This window comes from Vigna radiata, unplaced genomic scaffold (genome assembly GCF_000741045.1).
Source record: "Vigna radiata var. radiata cultivar VC1973A unplaced genomic scaffold, Vradiata_ver6 scaffold_322, whole genome shotgun sequence".
Lineage (NCBI taxonomy): Eukaryota > Viridiplantae > Streptophyta > Magnoliopsida > Fabales > Fabaceae > Vigna > Vigna radiata.
Genome location: NW_014543606.1, coordinates 19556 through 35231, shown reverse-complemented (window position 1 = coordinate 35231; position 15676 = coordinate 19556). Strand labels below are relative to the sequence as shown.

The following is a 15676-nucleotide window of genomic DNA, read 5'->3' as shown; positions in this document are numbered from 1 at the left end:
TTCGTTTTCTTTAGATAGAATGTGGGCATTTTTAAATGCTGCTAGGTTATTTTCTTTAGTTACTTTCTTTTTGTTGTTGTTTTTTTATTTAATTTTGATTCCCACTTTAATGATGTTTGCTCCGTTCGATTTTGATAATTTATCTGTGATGTGAGCTTAGGTTAGTCGGGTTGGTTGTTAATAAATTACTTTGCTTCCCTGAAACTTTTGAACTTTAATTGTTATACTGCTGCTTTGATTCTGCTCAATATTTAATCTGTTGTCTGCCTACGATTAGGTATATGCTTAGTTTCCTAATCTGTGTCAATTCTTCGCTTAGTTGATTAGACTGTATGGTGGATGATTGATTAATTTTGTGCATTACATTCGCTTAGGTCTGTAATTTTGAAGACCGAATTAACCTTCGCTTAGTTGGGTCATTCGTGTCGGATTTAAATTAGAGTAGTGTGTACTTGTCTTTAATCGGGGATTGGAAGCATAGTAATTGAGTTAATGACCAACTGTTTTTATTCTGCATTTGATTCCATTTTTACAATTTTGTTTCCGTGTCTGTTTACATCTGTGTTTGCATTTCTGTTTGCATCCATCTTTTGATTTAATTCATCTGCATTCACACAAACTCTTCACAAAACCCCCCCACTTCGTGTCTGTCCTAATTCTCGAACCACATTTAGTCCTTGAGAGACGACCTAGGAGTCACTTCCTAGCTATACTGCATTTCTCATATGCAATCAAATTTGTATGGGCCGCGACAGCTCATCAAATTTTGGCGCCGTTGCCGGGGACCAACGGTTCGATTTTAGGTCTTTTGTTGTGTTAGTGTGTGTTGTGTTTTGTCTTGTGTTGTGAGTGTGATGTTCTGTTTTGTGTGTTCGTCATTATGTGTTGCATTTAGGTAGCTTTAGTTGTATATTTTCATTGATTTCTTCTTTTCCTCCTTTCTTTCCCATGTCTACCTATTTTGGTTATGTGGATACTGTTTATTCTGCCTATGTCCGTGACTTTGATTCTCCTTCGGCAGTTAACTCTAATATTGCTTCTCATGCATATTCTGCTGACTTTTATGTTGAGAACAGTACGGTTTCTCCTCCATCTCATGAGAGGGCTCCTAGGGAGCCGTTTCCACTTGATAAGGAGGATATTCGTTGTGTTTTCAACACTGGACTGATACATTTGCTGCCTAGGTTTCATGGTTTTGCAGGTGAATGCCTATGTAGACATTTGGAGGAGTTCTACACATTATGCTCTTTAATGAAACCTTTAGACATCACGGATGAGGATATGTTCTTAAGGGCATTTGAGTACTCATTACATGGAGCAGCAAAGGATTGGTGTTATTGTCTTCCTCCAGGATCTGTCACCAGTTGGGAAGATCTGAAGCATCAGTTTCTAGACAAATTCTCCCCTGTACGGTATGGTTATAGCGACAATCCTGGGTGGACTGATCCTAACTTGGGATGATATGGTACTTCAGAGCATCAATATTAGAAACCATCATTCTAGACTCCTTGTATGCCTTCTCCACCTGTTCAGGAACCACAACAACTGCAGTTTCATAAGCCTGCCCATTTTTTATCAGCTGTTGGTAGGAAATTGGAAAGTAAGCTTGATTCTCTTGAGAGTTTAGTGACACAGCTGGCATCTAACCAGAGACCAACACCTCCATCTACATCTGTTGCACGGTTGTGTGTTATATGTCCTTCCAGTGACCACTCTACGGATGCCTGTCCTTCTTTGGACCACCCTGTTACTCATGATGAGCCTCAAGCTTATGCTACCAACATCTACAATAACAGGCAGCCACAGCAGAAAAATCAGAGGCAACAACAATAGCAAAAGGCACCTGCCAAGTCTTCTACTTCTTCTGAGCCTACATTGAACGAGTTATGAAGGCAGATGGCCGCGCAGTGCACCGAGGAACGGTCTCAATTTTTAGAGGGATCACCATTGCAGACTGCTCCAATTCTTGATGATGTCAGTGCCATTCACATAGGAGATGGGGAGCAGAGCCACGAGCTTATTACTACGCCATCTACATCCCCACCCTCCTATGCCTCCCCTCTTGCACCTGAGGATGTTGTTGGTGAGATAAATCATGAATCAGCACAGGTTTTCTCTAAACTTGAAATCCCACTTGCTTTGCCTGAGCTGTTTATGCATTCAAATATTCTTGATTCTGCTTCAAATTCACATGTTAGTGCTGATTTTGATAGAGAAACTGTGAAAACTGAAGATGCTTTAGACTTGGGATTAAATTTTGATCTTTCACAGTTTTTTTAAAATTTTAAATGTAGTTGTGAAGTTGGTTCTTGTTCTATTTGTGTTGAAATCAATTCTGTGATGCAACCAATTTCCAACTTTATGATTGGTGATACTAACTGTGAATCTGATGAAAATGTTGAGGAACAGGCAGATATGAGCACCACCTTTGAGATAGGAAGACCACTTTCATCTTCCACCACTTTAGCCACATCCAGGGAGGTGGAAGTAAACATACCTGAGATAGATTCTGTTATTGATGATAATGCTGATGATGGGTATGTTGATGATTGTATTGTTGATGAGCATGTTTTTAGTTCTCCCTCTTTGCATGATGAGAAACAACTTTTGCCATCTTATCTGAATGTTTGTTCTCCATGCACTGAACAGGAGTATGAGCCTATTGTTGATATTGCTTCTAAATTTGAACTTGATTCATGTTCTGAGGGTATATCTGATGTTCAACCTGTTAGACTGGGATTGGGTGTTATACCCCTGCATGTTATTTCTGTGGAACCATATTGCACTAACCATGTTGCAGGAGGTACATATGAATTTGACCAACAAGCACCCACAGTGGAAAACAAAGGTGCTAGCATACACAAGAGCTTCAACATCAATAGGCACCAGCTGAACCCACTCATCAATAGTCAATTCTTCTTAGATCCTGCTGTGGAGGACATCTCCCTGCTTGATCAAATTTGGAGACTGAAGCAGTTCTTCCTCAACACCTCCTTGCTGACTCCAGTGGTGGAGAATATCTCCCTGAAAGTCCAAAATTGGCAACTGCCACCATGATCAGGGGAGCTTCTTTTTTTCCTTCTCCTCCCTTTCCCGCTTTTATTGCACTTGTCCATGATTTGTTTACTGTTTTGACTGCTGATCTTATGATTGTGACACATTGAGGATACTGTGTAGTTTAAGTGTGGTCTATTGGGGGAGATTCTGATTTTTCGTTGTTAGTTTATGTTTTCTGCGTTAAATTTTTTGTTTTCTAGGTAGTTTTTGTTTTGTCTTGTGTGCAACTTTGCATGTTTCTCTTGATTTCTGGACTTGGGTTAGGTTGTAGACTTGTCTTTCACTTCATTGATACTCTAATTTGCTTGAAATCCATGCTTTTCTTTGCTTGGGAAGATGATTATGATGTTTGAGAGAGTGATTGATTGTAACAGAAATACCCTGTGTGGGATTTGAGCCACTTGATATTCTTTCTTGTGTGTGATATGTCTCTTGATTGCTTGCACATATGCCTTGGCTTGACTCTTTTTGATGATTCTTGATTGATATGCATGTTTGAAAGTGATAAAGGCAGTTTGTTGTTGAGCCTCTCTAGCTAGATGAGCCTACCTTGTTGTGATTCCTTGATAACCCCTTTTGAGCCTATAATTTCCCCCATTTCTCTGTTTTAAAGCTCATACACTAGCCGTATGTGAAAAACCATCACTACAAGAAAAATGGCAATTACATACGGCCCAAATCCGTATATAACATTGAAAATCCGTATATAAAACATGATTATATATGGATTACATACGGTCAAAAATCCATACATAAAATGGTTGTAGCTAGAGTTATATACGGAAAATCCGTATATAAATTATATACGGATAATCCGTATATAATTTATATATAGTTTTTTTAAATAGATACATGAATAACTTACCTGCCCATGTTTAATCACACAAATAACATATTAAAACAATCATCAAATCACAACAGACCTACCCATGATACATATATATATTTAAGTCTTAACTCACAAACATTAGTCATTAATTAATCCCTAATAGTTTGACAATCTAACTCATATTTAAGTAAAGGTAGAACAATGTGAAAGTAACACCAACTTGGTGCATGTGCATTCTATGAATTATGATATACAATTTATTAAGACCAATATTATACAATTTCAGATTAATCACAGCTGATACATCGAATTCCATCTATATATCTTAAACATCTATGATGAGTTCTTGAATTTTATATGACTGGCTGAGGCACTGAAATTTTCCTGCCAAAGTTCCTACAATATGTACACATCCATAACAAGTGAAAATGTAGACTCAGTTACCAAAAGTAAACAGAAAAAAGAGAAGCACACAAACAAGTGGGTGGGAATTCTTTCAAATGAACAGAAAATACATTCTAGTTTAACAACCATTGCAGCTGATGATTAATTTGAAACTGTGCATAACAGCATGCAAAGCTTTGACCCATAAAATAAAGTAATAATGAGCTTAAACCATGACCCATAAACAAATTAAAATTTTAAAGCAGAAGGAAAAGTAATAAGGAGCGTCAAGCATAAACAAATTAAAATTTAACTAAACAAGAAAAAGTGTACCAATTTCTGTCTCAAAAGTGGATGTAAAGATTGTCAAAGTGCTTGAGAAGAAGCTCCAATCCTAGAAGACTGCTTCAGCTAGAGCCTCTCTCAAAGAATATGGCTGGGTAGGGTAGCTTAACTGGGAATTAACTCTCTGCCATAAATACCCGTTATCTGGTATTCCCTGAGGCTGCCAAATAAATTTAATTACTGAAATGCACTTCATGCAGACACCTACATACATGCAGTACTTAACCTAAATAAGAAAGCAGATGCTATACAAAGATATCAAACAACAGAAAAACATATTACAACTATGTACTAGTATTGCCTAATTCACAAAAACAACATTAGAGGACCAATTAGCATAAATTCTCAGCAACATCAAATTTTAAATTAATCAACAATGAATTACATGATTAACAAGTGATAAGGGGAGGGAAGGGACTAGGGAATGTGTGCATTAGAGGAGTGTGTTCAATTATGGTGAACAAGATGAAGGATATCTAAAGCGTACTAATACTGTTGATTGCTCCTCCATATAGCATGTCTGAAAATGGAAGATCAAGGTTCATCCTCAAGCAACACTTTTGTCCTGAAACTAAGATCACACCTGAAATAGAACTTGATCTAGGGTAGAGACACGAGTTATATGAATAGAACCATGGTAAAAAAGGTCAGAAGACTATTAATTATGGTTATGGTATACATTTCATTTAGATACCATGATGTGTTTTTTAATGAGGTACAATCTTGTCAATTCACATGTCAAGTCAATTAACGTTCTATGACAATAAAATAGTCTTTCCCTAGAAAGTGGATTTCAATGATAACTCAGTTTTGCAAACTCAGCCTGTGAAATTTACACTAAATTATACACTAAACATATCTCTAAATTATTTCAAATCTCCAACATACTATATGACACCAAGGACTACATGTGCAAGGTCTAATAGCGACATGATGTATCCAAGAAAGCTTATTTGGATAGACTCAAATACAATATTAGAAATCAAGTTTAAGTCTAATTCAACATCATAAACCCAACTTAGCTGAAAATAGTAACAATTTTGCAGAGTTTCAAAATTCTAAGGGAACATCAACGATTATGGAGAGCAGAGATTCGAATGGCCAACTTTCATAGCTAGAAAGAAAACTGAGAAATTTACTCCTCTATTGTACTAAAAGCAGTGACTTCAAACTACAAATGTCATTCAATATTTGTAGAATTAACCCGATTGTCCACAACGTGCGCCACCACTATTTGGCACTATCGACTATTTTATAAGCATCTTATTTCATGGAAAATGGTTCATGGACAGTAAAAAAGTATACGTTGAGACTTAATATAAACTTAGAAAGAAAATAAAAATGATATTATTATAAATTATCACATTTAATAAGTGTAGATATAATTAAGGTGTTTATGTATCATTGCTCTTTGTTTCATATACACATAATAAACTAATTATTGGTTGATATTTATGAACTTAAAAGAAAATAACAAACAAAAGTGGGTAATATTTTTTAATTATATTCTATTAAACTCCAAAATATCTCTTCAAAGTCCTTTTTATTGACTAAGTTACTAATGTAAAAAAGTTCTATGACAAAACTCTTTATATAAATATTTCAAAATATAAAGATATATTTTATTCAATGTAATATATTTTCTCTATTAATAAATATAAAACACCTCCATATGTGAAGAAGAGATTAATTTTGTAACTATGGGAATTATGCGATAATAATATCTCTAAAACAGAACATCATGTCATTTAACGAATTTGTTATTTTTATTCATATATAAATTATTAAACTTAGGTAAAAAGCAGCAAAACATATAGACAAAAGTCATAGATTCACGTTCTCATAAACCTCGCTTTTGAATCATAAGAAAACAGTAAACACATCCACACAATCACATAAATAATGCACCTCACAGGACATCCTAACACAGTTCATCGGTTTGTCTATACTCTTTAGCCTCTGACATCTACAACTTCACAGGTGTCATGTTAGCACTGTCTTGGCTCTCAGTGTGACTCCAACAAAGACATATTTCCTACGTGTTTGTCATCTGTAGTGTTAAATGTCCTTCTCACAAATTGTTTGGTATACCTTCTTATATAGTCTCGTGAACCAACAAGACCCAACCTTTGGCATTTCACACACCAACAAAGGAACAAACATCCAAGCAAATTTTCTTGTTTTATTATACTATCCAAAGTGTATTATCATATTAGTTTTATGCATCATTAACTTCTACAGGTTTCTTTTTGTCAAACAAAAACCGAGAGAAAATTATCATAAAAAGAAGAAAATTATATTTACATTATATTTACAAAAGAAGAAAATTATATAAACCAAGATAAGAAGAGAAACCAAAACCAACAATTAAACACTTAGATATTCAGTATGCCCAGTCAATGAGTGTACTAAGCTTCCATCAGATGCATTCCAAACACAAATTCTGCAATCTGCAAGAATATCATGAAACCAGATAAAATTATAATCTTCTACCTTCAAATCATGAAAGAAGATTACAACGACTGCAACATTATCCTCACACTTGCACAAGACTTGTATGACAAAAACAACAATGCTTAAGTAATTAAGGGTTTGCTAAGTAAAGAAAATGATTTTACATTTTCATCAATTGTCCTATTACTCATAACAAAAGAAGCTAGTTGTTTTCAAACATTTGGACGATAAAAGATGAAAACACTAAAAAGTTGTTTTCTGTTTTTCCTCTTCGAATCAAATATGTGAAATCACGGTTATGAAATCTTTTAATAACCACTTCTTTCAGGATGCAGAAGTGAACACACAAATCGAATACTCAATTTCGTGCTTTTTTTCGACCTCCAAAACATCAAAACTCATCTCCATCAACATCCCATCTCATCCTATCCCATCCCATCCTATCCCATCCCCTCCCCTCCCTAAACACCCATTTTCAATAACAATAAAGGTTTAACACAAACCTAAATCTAAAGAATTCAAACTTACCAGCTGTAGAACACAATGGGAGCTCGAACTTATATCTTCCAGATCGACGAAACCAACCTAGGGTTTCCTTAATCGCAATTTCAAACCTCCAAAGAACAATGACCAAAAATAGGTCAATGTAACAACAACCAGAGCAAAATGAAATAAAAAATTAAAGAATCAAAGCTTCAATTACTTAACGGGGTTCCAGTAGGACGACAACTACGGTTCGACTTAGGAAAAACGATGCCTCCAATGCACCACTATACGGTTCCAATGAGAGAAGATGGTGGTTCGGCAGAAGGAAACGGTTTCCGTCACACGACTGTTAGCTCGCGGAAGGAGAACGAATGTGAGCTCACGGAACGAGTGTGAACGTGTGCGAGGTTACACTTGTCGTCAAACGACTGTCAACGAGTGCGAGGGAAAACACACTGGTTTAGGGCTTGAGAGTGCAACGAGAACGACTGTGAGAGAAGAAGAGAGTGCAGGGACAATCTTAGGGCTCGAGAGTCATAACAGAAAGGGGGAGAAGGTTAGGGTTCGAGAGTGAGAAGATTCCAGAGTGAGAAGAGTCGAGGCTGAAATCCTCTGAAGTAAATGTTAAATGTTATTTTTCAATTACTAAATGTTATTTTTTAATTACTATTCACGAAAGATCCGTATTTAAAATTAGTAGATAATGTTCTCTTCCACTTACATACAGATATTACAGAGGGATAATCCGTATATAAAAATTTGCCCCATTACATACGGAAAATCCGTATATAATGAAATTACTTAGATCCGTATAAAAATTCCGTATATAATATTTCCATTATATACGGATTTTTATCCGTATATAAAAATCCGTATATAATTACCCTTTTTCTTGTAGTGCATGATTACCTTAACCTTAGGGAATTTTGGAGCTTTGGATTTGTTTTGGGAATTAGTGTGGTCTCTTGGGAGATTCAGAGAATTGGCTAGTTGGTTCCTCTTCTTGTTTTGTTTTGTAAATATGTTGTGTATCTTGTCTCTTAGAGTTGTAATATGAATAAAGAGAAAAGAAAAGAGACAAGATGAAAAAAAATAATAAAAAAATACAGAAAAATGAAAAAAAAATTGAGAATAATGGATTCAAGAAGAGGATTGAATTAGAGGGTTTTGGTTGTGATTTGACTGTGTTTTCACTTGTTCCCCATTGCTCCTCTATTTCTTTTGGTTTATAGCTTCTCATCCATATTTTATCCTCCCTTGTCCTTGGCCCCATTTCATCCATAAAAGACCTTTTGATTTGAACATGCATATATGTTTTGAGTGTTGATATTAGAGGCTTGCCAAGTCTGTTTGTGTTTGATTTCTTGAGTGCATTGAGTTGACTTTGTTTATCCTACACACTTGAGAGAAACACTGATAATGTGCATCTGTGAGGTTCTGTCATTTTTTGTTTCACCTCTTAAACTGATTGATCATTTTGCAATGCTTTGAATTGCTTGGATGATTTCTTTGAGTATCTGCTTTCTCTGATTCTGTGTTGGATACTGTCTACTTCCTTTTCCTTGTCCGGATTTCTTGAGGATTGTAATTATGTTTGCTTCTTTAATTGTGAGTCTTTGTTTTCTGTCTGTTGAGTCTGTGTCACCTTCCTAATGTCCTCTGAATTGTTCCCTGTTTTGCGTCTTGATTTTGCCCAGGAGTGCAAAAGACTAAGTGTGGTCTATTTTGATGAGTCGATATTTTATTGATTTCACTTAGTTTATTGTGCTAGAATTAATCAGGAAATTGTGCTTAATTGTCCGATATTTTCCCGTTTTTCCTAATTATGCTTAATTTGACCGGAAATTCTAATTTTAATTAATTTGAATTTTCTAAGCTAATTATTTGCATTATTATTTTCAGGGAAAATTTTGGAAACACAATTTGGGACATTTGGAGGACACCAAATAAATTCAAGACTCTCCACAAAACAAGTATGCTCAAGAAGGAGGGCACTATGGTCATTTTATTCCTTTCGCTTATGAGAAGAAGGTGCAACACATTGATTTTGGGGCTGCACATGGAAAGCATTGTCTCATCACAAAATAAAAATGGAGAAGTCTGACTGGAAGAAGCACAATGCTGAAGTTAAAGAAAAGCAGGCTGAAGCTGCGATGGCCCATGACAATTAAATTGGAGCCTCCAGAAGCACAATGGTGACATCTTTGCTATGCGCTGATTTAAGTAAGGGGCGCACATGGTGTTTAGCTTTTAGAAAAGCCACGGTCCAGCAACCTCACGCCTGGCCAAGCAAACAGCAGCCCCCTAATTTGAAGCAACAAGCAACATTGTTTCCAGCCTTCTTCTCAGCCCATTAAATGAATCATATTCCACCAGTCTCCACAGTCCAACAAAGAGGTGCACACGGTGATTGGAAATGGGCTGGAATGGAGAGCTCGAAGCTGCTGCACTCCACTCACTTGATCTCTTGTTGAATTTTAAATTGGGAGAATGGGCAGCAGTAGGCCTCATCACGGCAAAATAGAGCAGCACATTTTTATTTTGCTGCTACGGTACACATACATGGAAGAGAGTCCAAGCTTCCAGCCTTCACAAGGAGCATTGCCATGTTCTGCATTTGAGAAGACTCTCGGCCCAAGTACAAGACGGTCTAGCAAAGAAGTGTGCGCTGTCCAGCTGAGAAAAACCATCCATGCTGCAATGTCAAACACGTCTAGCTTTGGAGGAGGTGCAACAACATTCATGACCTTCACGACCTACACCCATTTTTTGTTTCTGCGTCCAGCAAAGGCTGCCTTCATGGTCCAACACGAGTGCAACATTACACATCCAGAATCTTCATGACAACAGTTGCAGCCCACATGAGAAGAAGCTAGCAGCACCCACGGTTGCATCTTGATCTTCACGGCCCATGTGCCAACACGCATCCAGTTTTGAGGAGCGCCCAAATTCCATGAACGTCACTTGGCATCCACGATGCTTTGGGCCTTGTAAAGAAGTGTCCAGGTTGAAGGAGGTGCAGCGTTGGGAAGGTCCATCATTGCAGAAAACACGCTGAAGTCAAACACGGGTTGGATTATTAGGCTTCCCGCGTCCAACATTAAATCAAACAGTCCGGCAGGTTTGTGCTTCCAACATGAAAACAAGCAACGTGTAGCTCATTCATTCTTCTTGGAGCTGAAGCACCTCACGGCCCAACACTAGCAGTCCACGTGCATCAAGCAGCTGCAACCCATCATCCTCAGCCTCGGTCCAGCATTCATCTTCATACCACATTACAGCGTTGCATTTATTTCGCTGGGAGCAAAATAACTCACGGCCCAACAATCTGCCCCTATCCATCTTCACACGTCCTGCATGGTCTCCGTTCTGCTTTGCGCGTCCAAACTTGTCATCCAGCAAAGGGCGCCTCATTCCAACAATTGAAGACACGTCCAGCTTAGGCAGCCCATGAGTACATGAGAAAGTTCACGACCCAGCATATTTTTGCAACCTGTAGCAATCTAACTTCACACTCCATGCACCCACGCTGGCAGGAAGCCCATTTGCAATAAGATAGAAGCAGCAGCTGGTCAGCCAAGCAACAGCAGGTGCAAATAGCAACATTCCAGCTTCGATGAATCACGGTGCAGCAAGCAAAGAAGAGGTGTGGCCCATGAGCAAAGGGAAGCACACAACCCTAGGATCCACAACCGCCACATGTACTGATATAATATTCCTTGGAAGCAGCTGATACTGTTACATTGGGGGAGAGGATAAAAGAAGCTGCCACATAAAGAGTATACAGCCACGAATGCAGAGGAAATGGATGGTGAGGTCAAGTAGGAAGCAACAGTAACGGTGTTACGTCTCAACGGAAGAGATTGGGATTTTCATTTGATGTCGTTTGCATTTTGTTGAATGGGAGAAATCTTTTTTTTTTGGCAACGCTATTTTCAATGATGATGACTGAATGGGAGATGTGTTGACCATTTTGCTTTTAAATGGAGAATGCGTTTGATTTTTCTGATATTAGAATAGTAGCTTTTATGAATAGCAGAAGTTATGGCTAGGCACGTTTCTTTTTAATTCAGCATTTAGTTTGTTTAAGAAAAATAAACATTTCAATTGCTTTAGTTTTAGGACGTCACGGAAAGGCTTATACAATTTGGAGCGTTAAATTTTTATGATGTTATATGCAATTGTTCATTTGCATTTAATTGGATTATGCATGTGACACTTAAATTTGATTTCCCTTGTAACCGTAGGCTAGTTTATTTTTTTTATTATTCACCTAGTTTATGTTTCTAAGCTTCGTTTTCTTTAGATAGAATGTGGGCATTTTTAAATGCTGCTAGGTTATTTTCTTTAGTTACTTTCTTTTTGTTGTTGTTTTTTTATTTAATTTTGATTCCCACTTTAATGATGTTTGCTCCGTTCGATTTTGATAATTTATCTGTGATGTTAGCTTAGGTTAGTCGGGTTGGTTGTTAATAAATTACTTTGCTTCCCTGAGACTTTTGAACTTTAATTGTTATACTGCTGCTTTGATTCTGCTCAATATTTAATTTGTTGTCTGCCTGCGATTAGGTATACGCTTAGTTTCCTAATCTGTGTCAATTCTTCGCTTAGTTGATTAGACTGTATGGTGGATGATTGATTAATTTTGTGCATTGCATTCGCTTAGTCTGTAATTTGGAAGACCGAATTAACCTTCGCTTAGTTGGGTGATTCGTGTCGGATTTAAATTAGAGTAGTGTGTACTTGTCTTTAATCGGGGATTGGAAGCATAGTAATTGAGTTAATGACCAATCATTTTTATTCTGCATTTGATTCCATTTTTAATATTTTGTTTCCGTGTCTTTTTACATCTGTGTTTGCATTTCTGTTTGCATCCGTCTTTTGATTTAATTCATCCGCATTCACACAAACTCTTCACAAAACCACCCCCCACTTCGTGTCTATCCTAATTCTCGAACCACATTTGGTCCTTGAGAGACGACCTAGGAGTCACTTCCTAGCAATACTGCATTTCTCATATGCAATCAAATTTATATGGGTCGTGACTGCTTATCACCTAGGTTTTATGTTTTGCAAGTGAATGCCCACATAGACATTTAGAGAGGTTCCAACGCATTTGCTCTGAAATGAAACCTCCACATGTCCCAGATGATCGCATTTTTTTTAAAGGCATTTCTGCATTCAGTAGAACAAGCGCATGGGAATGGCTTTATTATCTTCCTCCTGAATTGAAGGCCAACTGGGAAGATCTTAAGCATCTGTTTTTGGAAAGATTCCGCCCTTCACAACATCAATATCAAGAACCACCATTCCAGAATGCTTGTATGCCTCCCCCTGTCCAGGAACCACAACAGTTGCAGTTTCATGAGCCTGCCCAAGCAACTCCTCATCTTTCCACTACTTCTGAGCCTACATCGAAGGAGTTATTGGACCAGATGACTATTCTGAACATTCAGTTCCGGCGAGAGAACATGGAGTTTCAGTAGGGGACCAGAGCTTCCATTCAGAGTTTGACTGATCAAATGGGGCAGATTGCCACTCAACTCACTGAGGAACAGTCTTATGTTTCAGAGGAATCACCATTTCAGACTGTTCAGCTTCCAGATGATGTTGATGCCATCCCCATAGGAGATGGGGAGCAGAGTCATGAGTCTACTATTGCGCCACCTACTTTCCCATTCTCCTATGCCCCTATTCTTGCACCTGAGGAGACTGCTGAAGATCTTGAGGACCAGGCAGATATGAGAAACACTTTTGAGATAGGTAGACCTGCTTCACCTTCCACCACCCTACCAATCTTCAAGGAAGGGGAGGTAAACATACCTTTGATTGATTCTCTTGTTGATGATTATGCTGATGATAGGTATGTTGATGATTATATTGTTGATGAGCATGCTTTTAATTCTCCCTCCTTGCATGATGAGAACCATAGTTTGATATCACATTTGAATGTTTGTTCTCCATGCACTGAACATGAATCTGACATTGTGATTGATATTGTTTCCATGTCTGAAAGTGACTCATGTTCTGAGGGTATATCTGAGGGTTAGCTTGTTACACTGGGATTGGGTGTTATACCTCTGCATATTATTTCTTTGGAACCACATTGCACTAACCATGTTGCAGGAGGTACATATGAATTTGACCAACACACACCCATGGTGGAAGACAAGGGTGCCAGTATACACAAAAGCTTGAAGATCAATAGGCACCAACTGAACCCACTCATCAACAATCACTACTTCTTAGATCCAGCTATGGAGGACAACTCCCTGCTCGATCAAATCTGGAGGATAAAGCAGTTCTTCCTCAACACCTCCTTTCTGACTCCAGTGGTGGAGAATATCTCCCTGACAGTCCAAAATTGGCAACTGCCACCTTGATCAGGGGAGTTTCCTTTTCCCTTCTCCTCCTTTTTCCACTTTATTGCACTTTGTCTATATCTTTTGACTGTTCTGATTGTTAATCTGATGATTGTGACACACTGAGGACATTGTGTAGTTTAAGTGTGGTCTATTGGGGGAGATTCTGATTTTTCGTTGTTAGTTTATGTTTTCTGCGTTAATTTTTTTTTTCTTTTCTAGGTAGTTTTTGTTGTGTCTTGTGTACAGTTTTGCATGTGTCTCTTATTTTCTGGACTATGTTTAGGTTGTTACTTTTTTTCCTTCACTTCATTGATACTCTGATTAACTTGAAATCCTTGCTTTTCTCTACTTGGAAGATGATTATGATGTTTGAGAGCACGATTTGATTGTGACAGAAATACCTAGTGTGAGGACTTGAGCCAATTGATATTCTTTCTTGTGTGTGATATGTCTCTTGATTGCTTGCACATATGCCTTGGCTTGACTCTTTTTGATGATTCTTTATTGATATGCATGTTTAAAAGTGATAAAGGTAATTTTGTTGTTGAGCCTCTCTAGCCAGATGAGCCTAACTTGTCGTGATCCCTTGATAACCCCTTTGAGCCTATACTTTTCCCCATTTCTTTGTTTTCAAGCTCACACACTAGCCCTAACTGAAAAACCATGATTACCTTATCCTTAGGGAATTTTGGAGCTTTGGAATTGTTTTGGGAATAAGTGTGGTCTCCTGGGAGATTCAGATGAATTGGTTAGTTGGCTCCTCTTCTTGTTTTGTTTTGTAAATATGTTGTGTATCTTGTATCTTAGAGTTGTGTTACGAAAAGAGAGAAAAGAAAATAGATAAGATGAAAAAAACATACAGAAAAATGAGAAAAATAAAAAAAATTGTGTGAATAATGGAGTCAAGAAGAGGATGGAATTAGAGGTTGTGGGTGTGTTTGAATGTGTTTACAGTTGTTCCCCATTGCTCCTCTGTTCCTTATGGTTTGTAGCTTCTTATCAAGATGTATCCTCCCTTGTCCTTGGCCCCATTAAGACCATGAAAAGACCTTTTGATTTGAACATGCGTATATGTTTGAGTGTTGAAATTAGAGGCTTGCCAAGTCTATTTGTGTTTGCTTTCTTGAGTGCATTGAGTGACATTGATTTACCTTAAACACTTCAGAGAAAAACTGATTGTGTGCATCTGTGAGGCTTTGTTGCTTTTGATTCATCTTTTGAACTGATTGACTGTTTTCCATGTACTGAACTGTTTGGATGATTCTCTGAGTATCTGCTTTCATTGACTCTGTGTGGGATTCTTCCTATGCCTTTCATTGTCCAGATTTTGTAAGAATTGTGCCACTATGTTTCTGTTTTGTGAGTCTGTGTTGTCTGTCTGTCGAGTCTGTGTCACCTCCCTGATGTTTGAGTAGTTCCCTGGTTTTCGTCTTGGTTTTGCCCAGGAGTGCAAAAGACTAAGTGTGGTCTATTTTAATGAGTCATTATTTCTTGAACTGTATTTAGTTTATTGCACTCAAATAAACCAGGGACTTGTGTTTAATTGTTTGTTATTTCCCCGTTTTTCGAATTTTGCTTAATTTGGTCAGAAATTCGTAATTGTGCTAATTTGGATTTTCTGAGTTGATTAAGCGCATTTCTGGTTGCAGGGAAATTGTGGAAATATCATCTAGAGCATTAGGATATGGCGTGGAACATTCAAGACTCAATATTTAGTCATTTAAATTCTAATTAAAGTTGTAATTTCGTTTTCTAG

The 15676-nt window shown here is 37.6% G+C and overlaps 1 protein-coding gene across 1 annotated transcript; it reads right to left on the bottom strand.

Moving 5' to 3' along the window:
- Positions 1–6271: 6271 nt before the first annotated feature.
- On the bottom strand, positions 6272–10969 carry LOC111241150. Its single transcript, XM_022778004.1, has 5 exons — positions 10742–10969; positions 7777–7901; positions 7598–7683; positions 6995–7065; positions 6272–6650 (listed from the first exon to the last, which is right to left on the bottom strand). The coding sequence occupies exons 1-5, from the start codon at positions 10967–10969 to the stop codon at positions 6582–6584; spliced, it is 579 nt and encodes a 192-aa protein (XP_022633725.1). The 3' UTR covers positions 6272–6581.
- Between the last annotated feature and the right edge of the window lie 4707 nt (positions 10970–15676).

Coding starts and splice junctions, on each gene's coding strand:
- LOC111241150 (XM_022778004.1), bottom strand. CDS start 10,969: ATGAGGCGCCCTTTGCTGGATGACAAGTTTGGACGCGCAAAGCAGAAC. Junction 7,902..10,741: donor TGCTAGTGTTGGGCCGTGAG/GTGCTTCAGCTC, acceptor GCGAGCTAACAG/TCGTGTGACGGAAACCGTTT. Junction 6,651..6,994: donor TGACTGGGCATACTGAATAT/CTAAGTGTTTAA, acceptor ACAAACACGTAG/GAAATATGTCTTTGTTGGAG.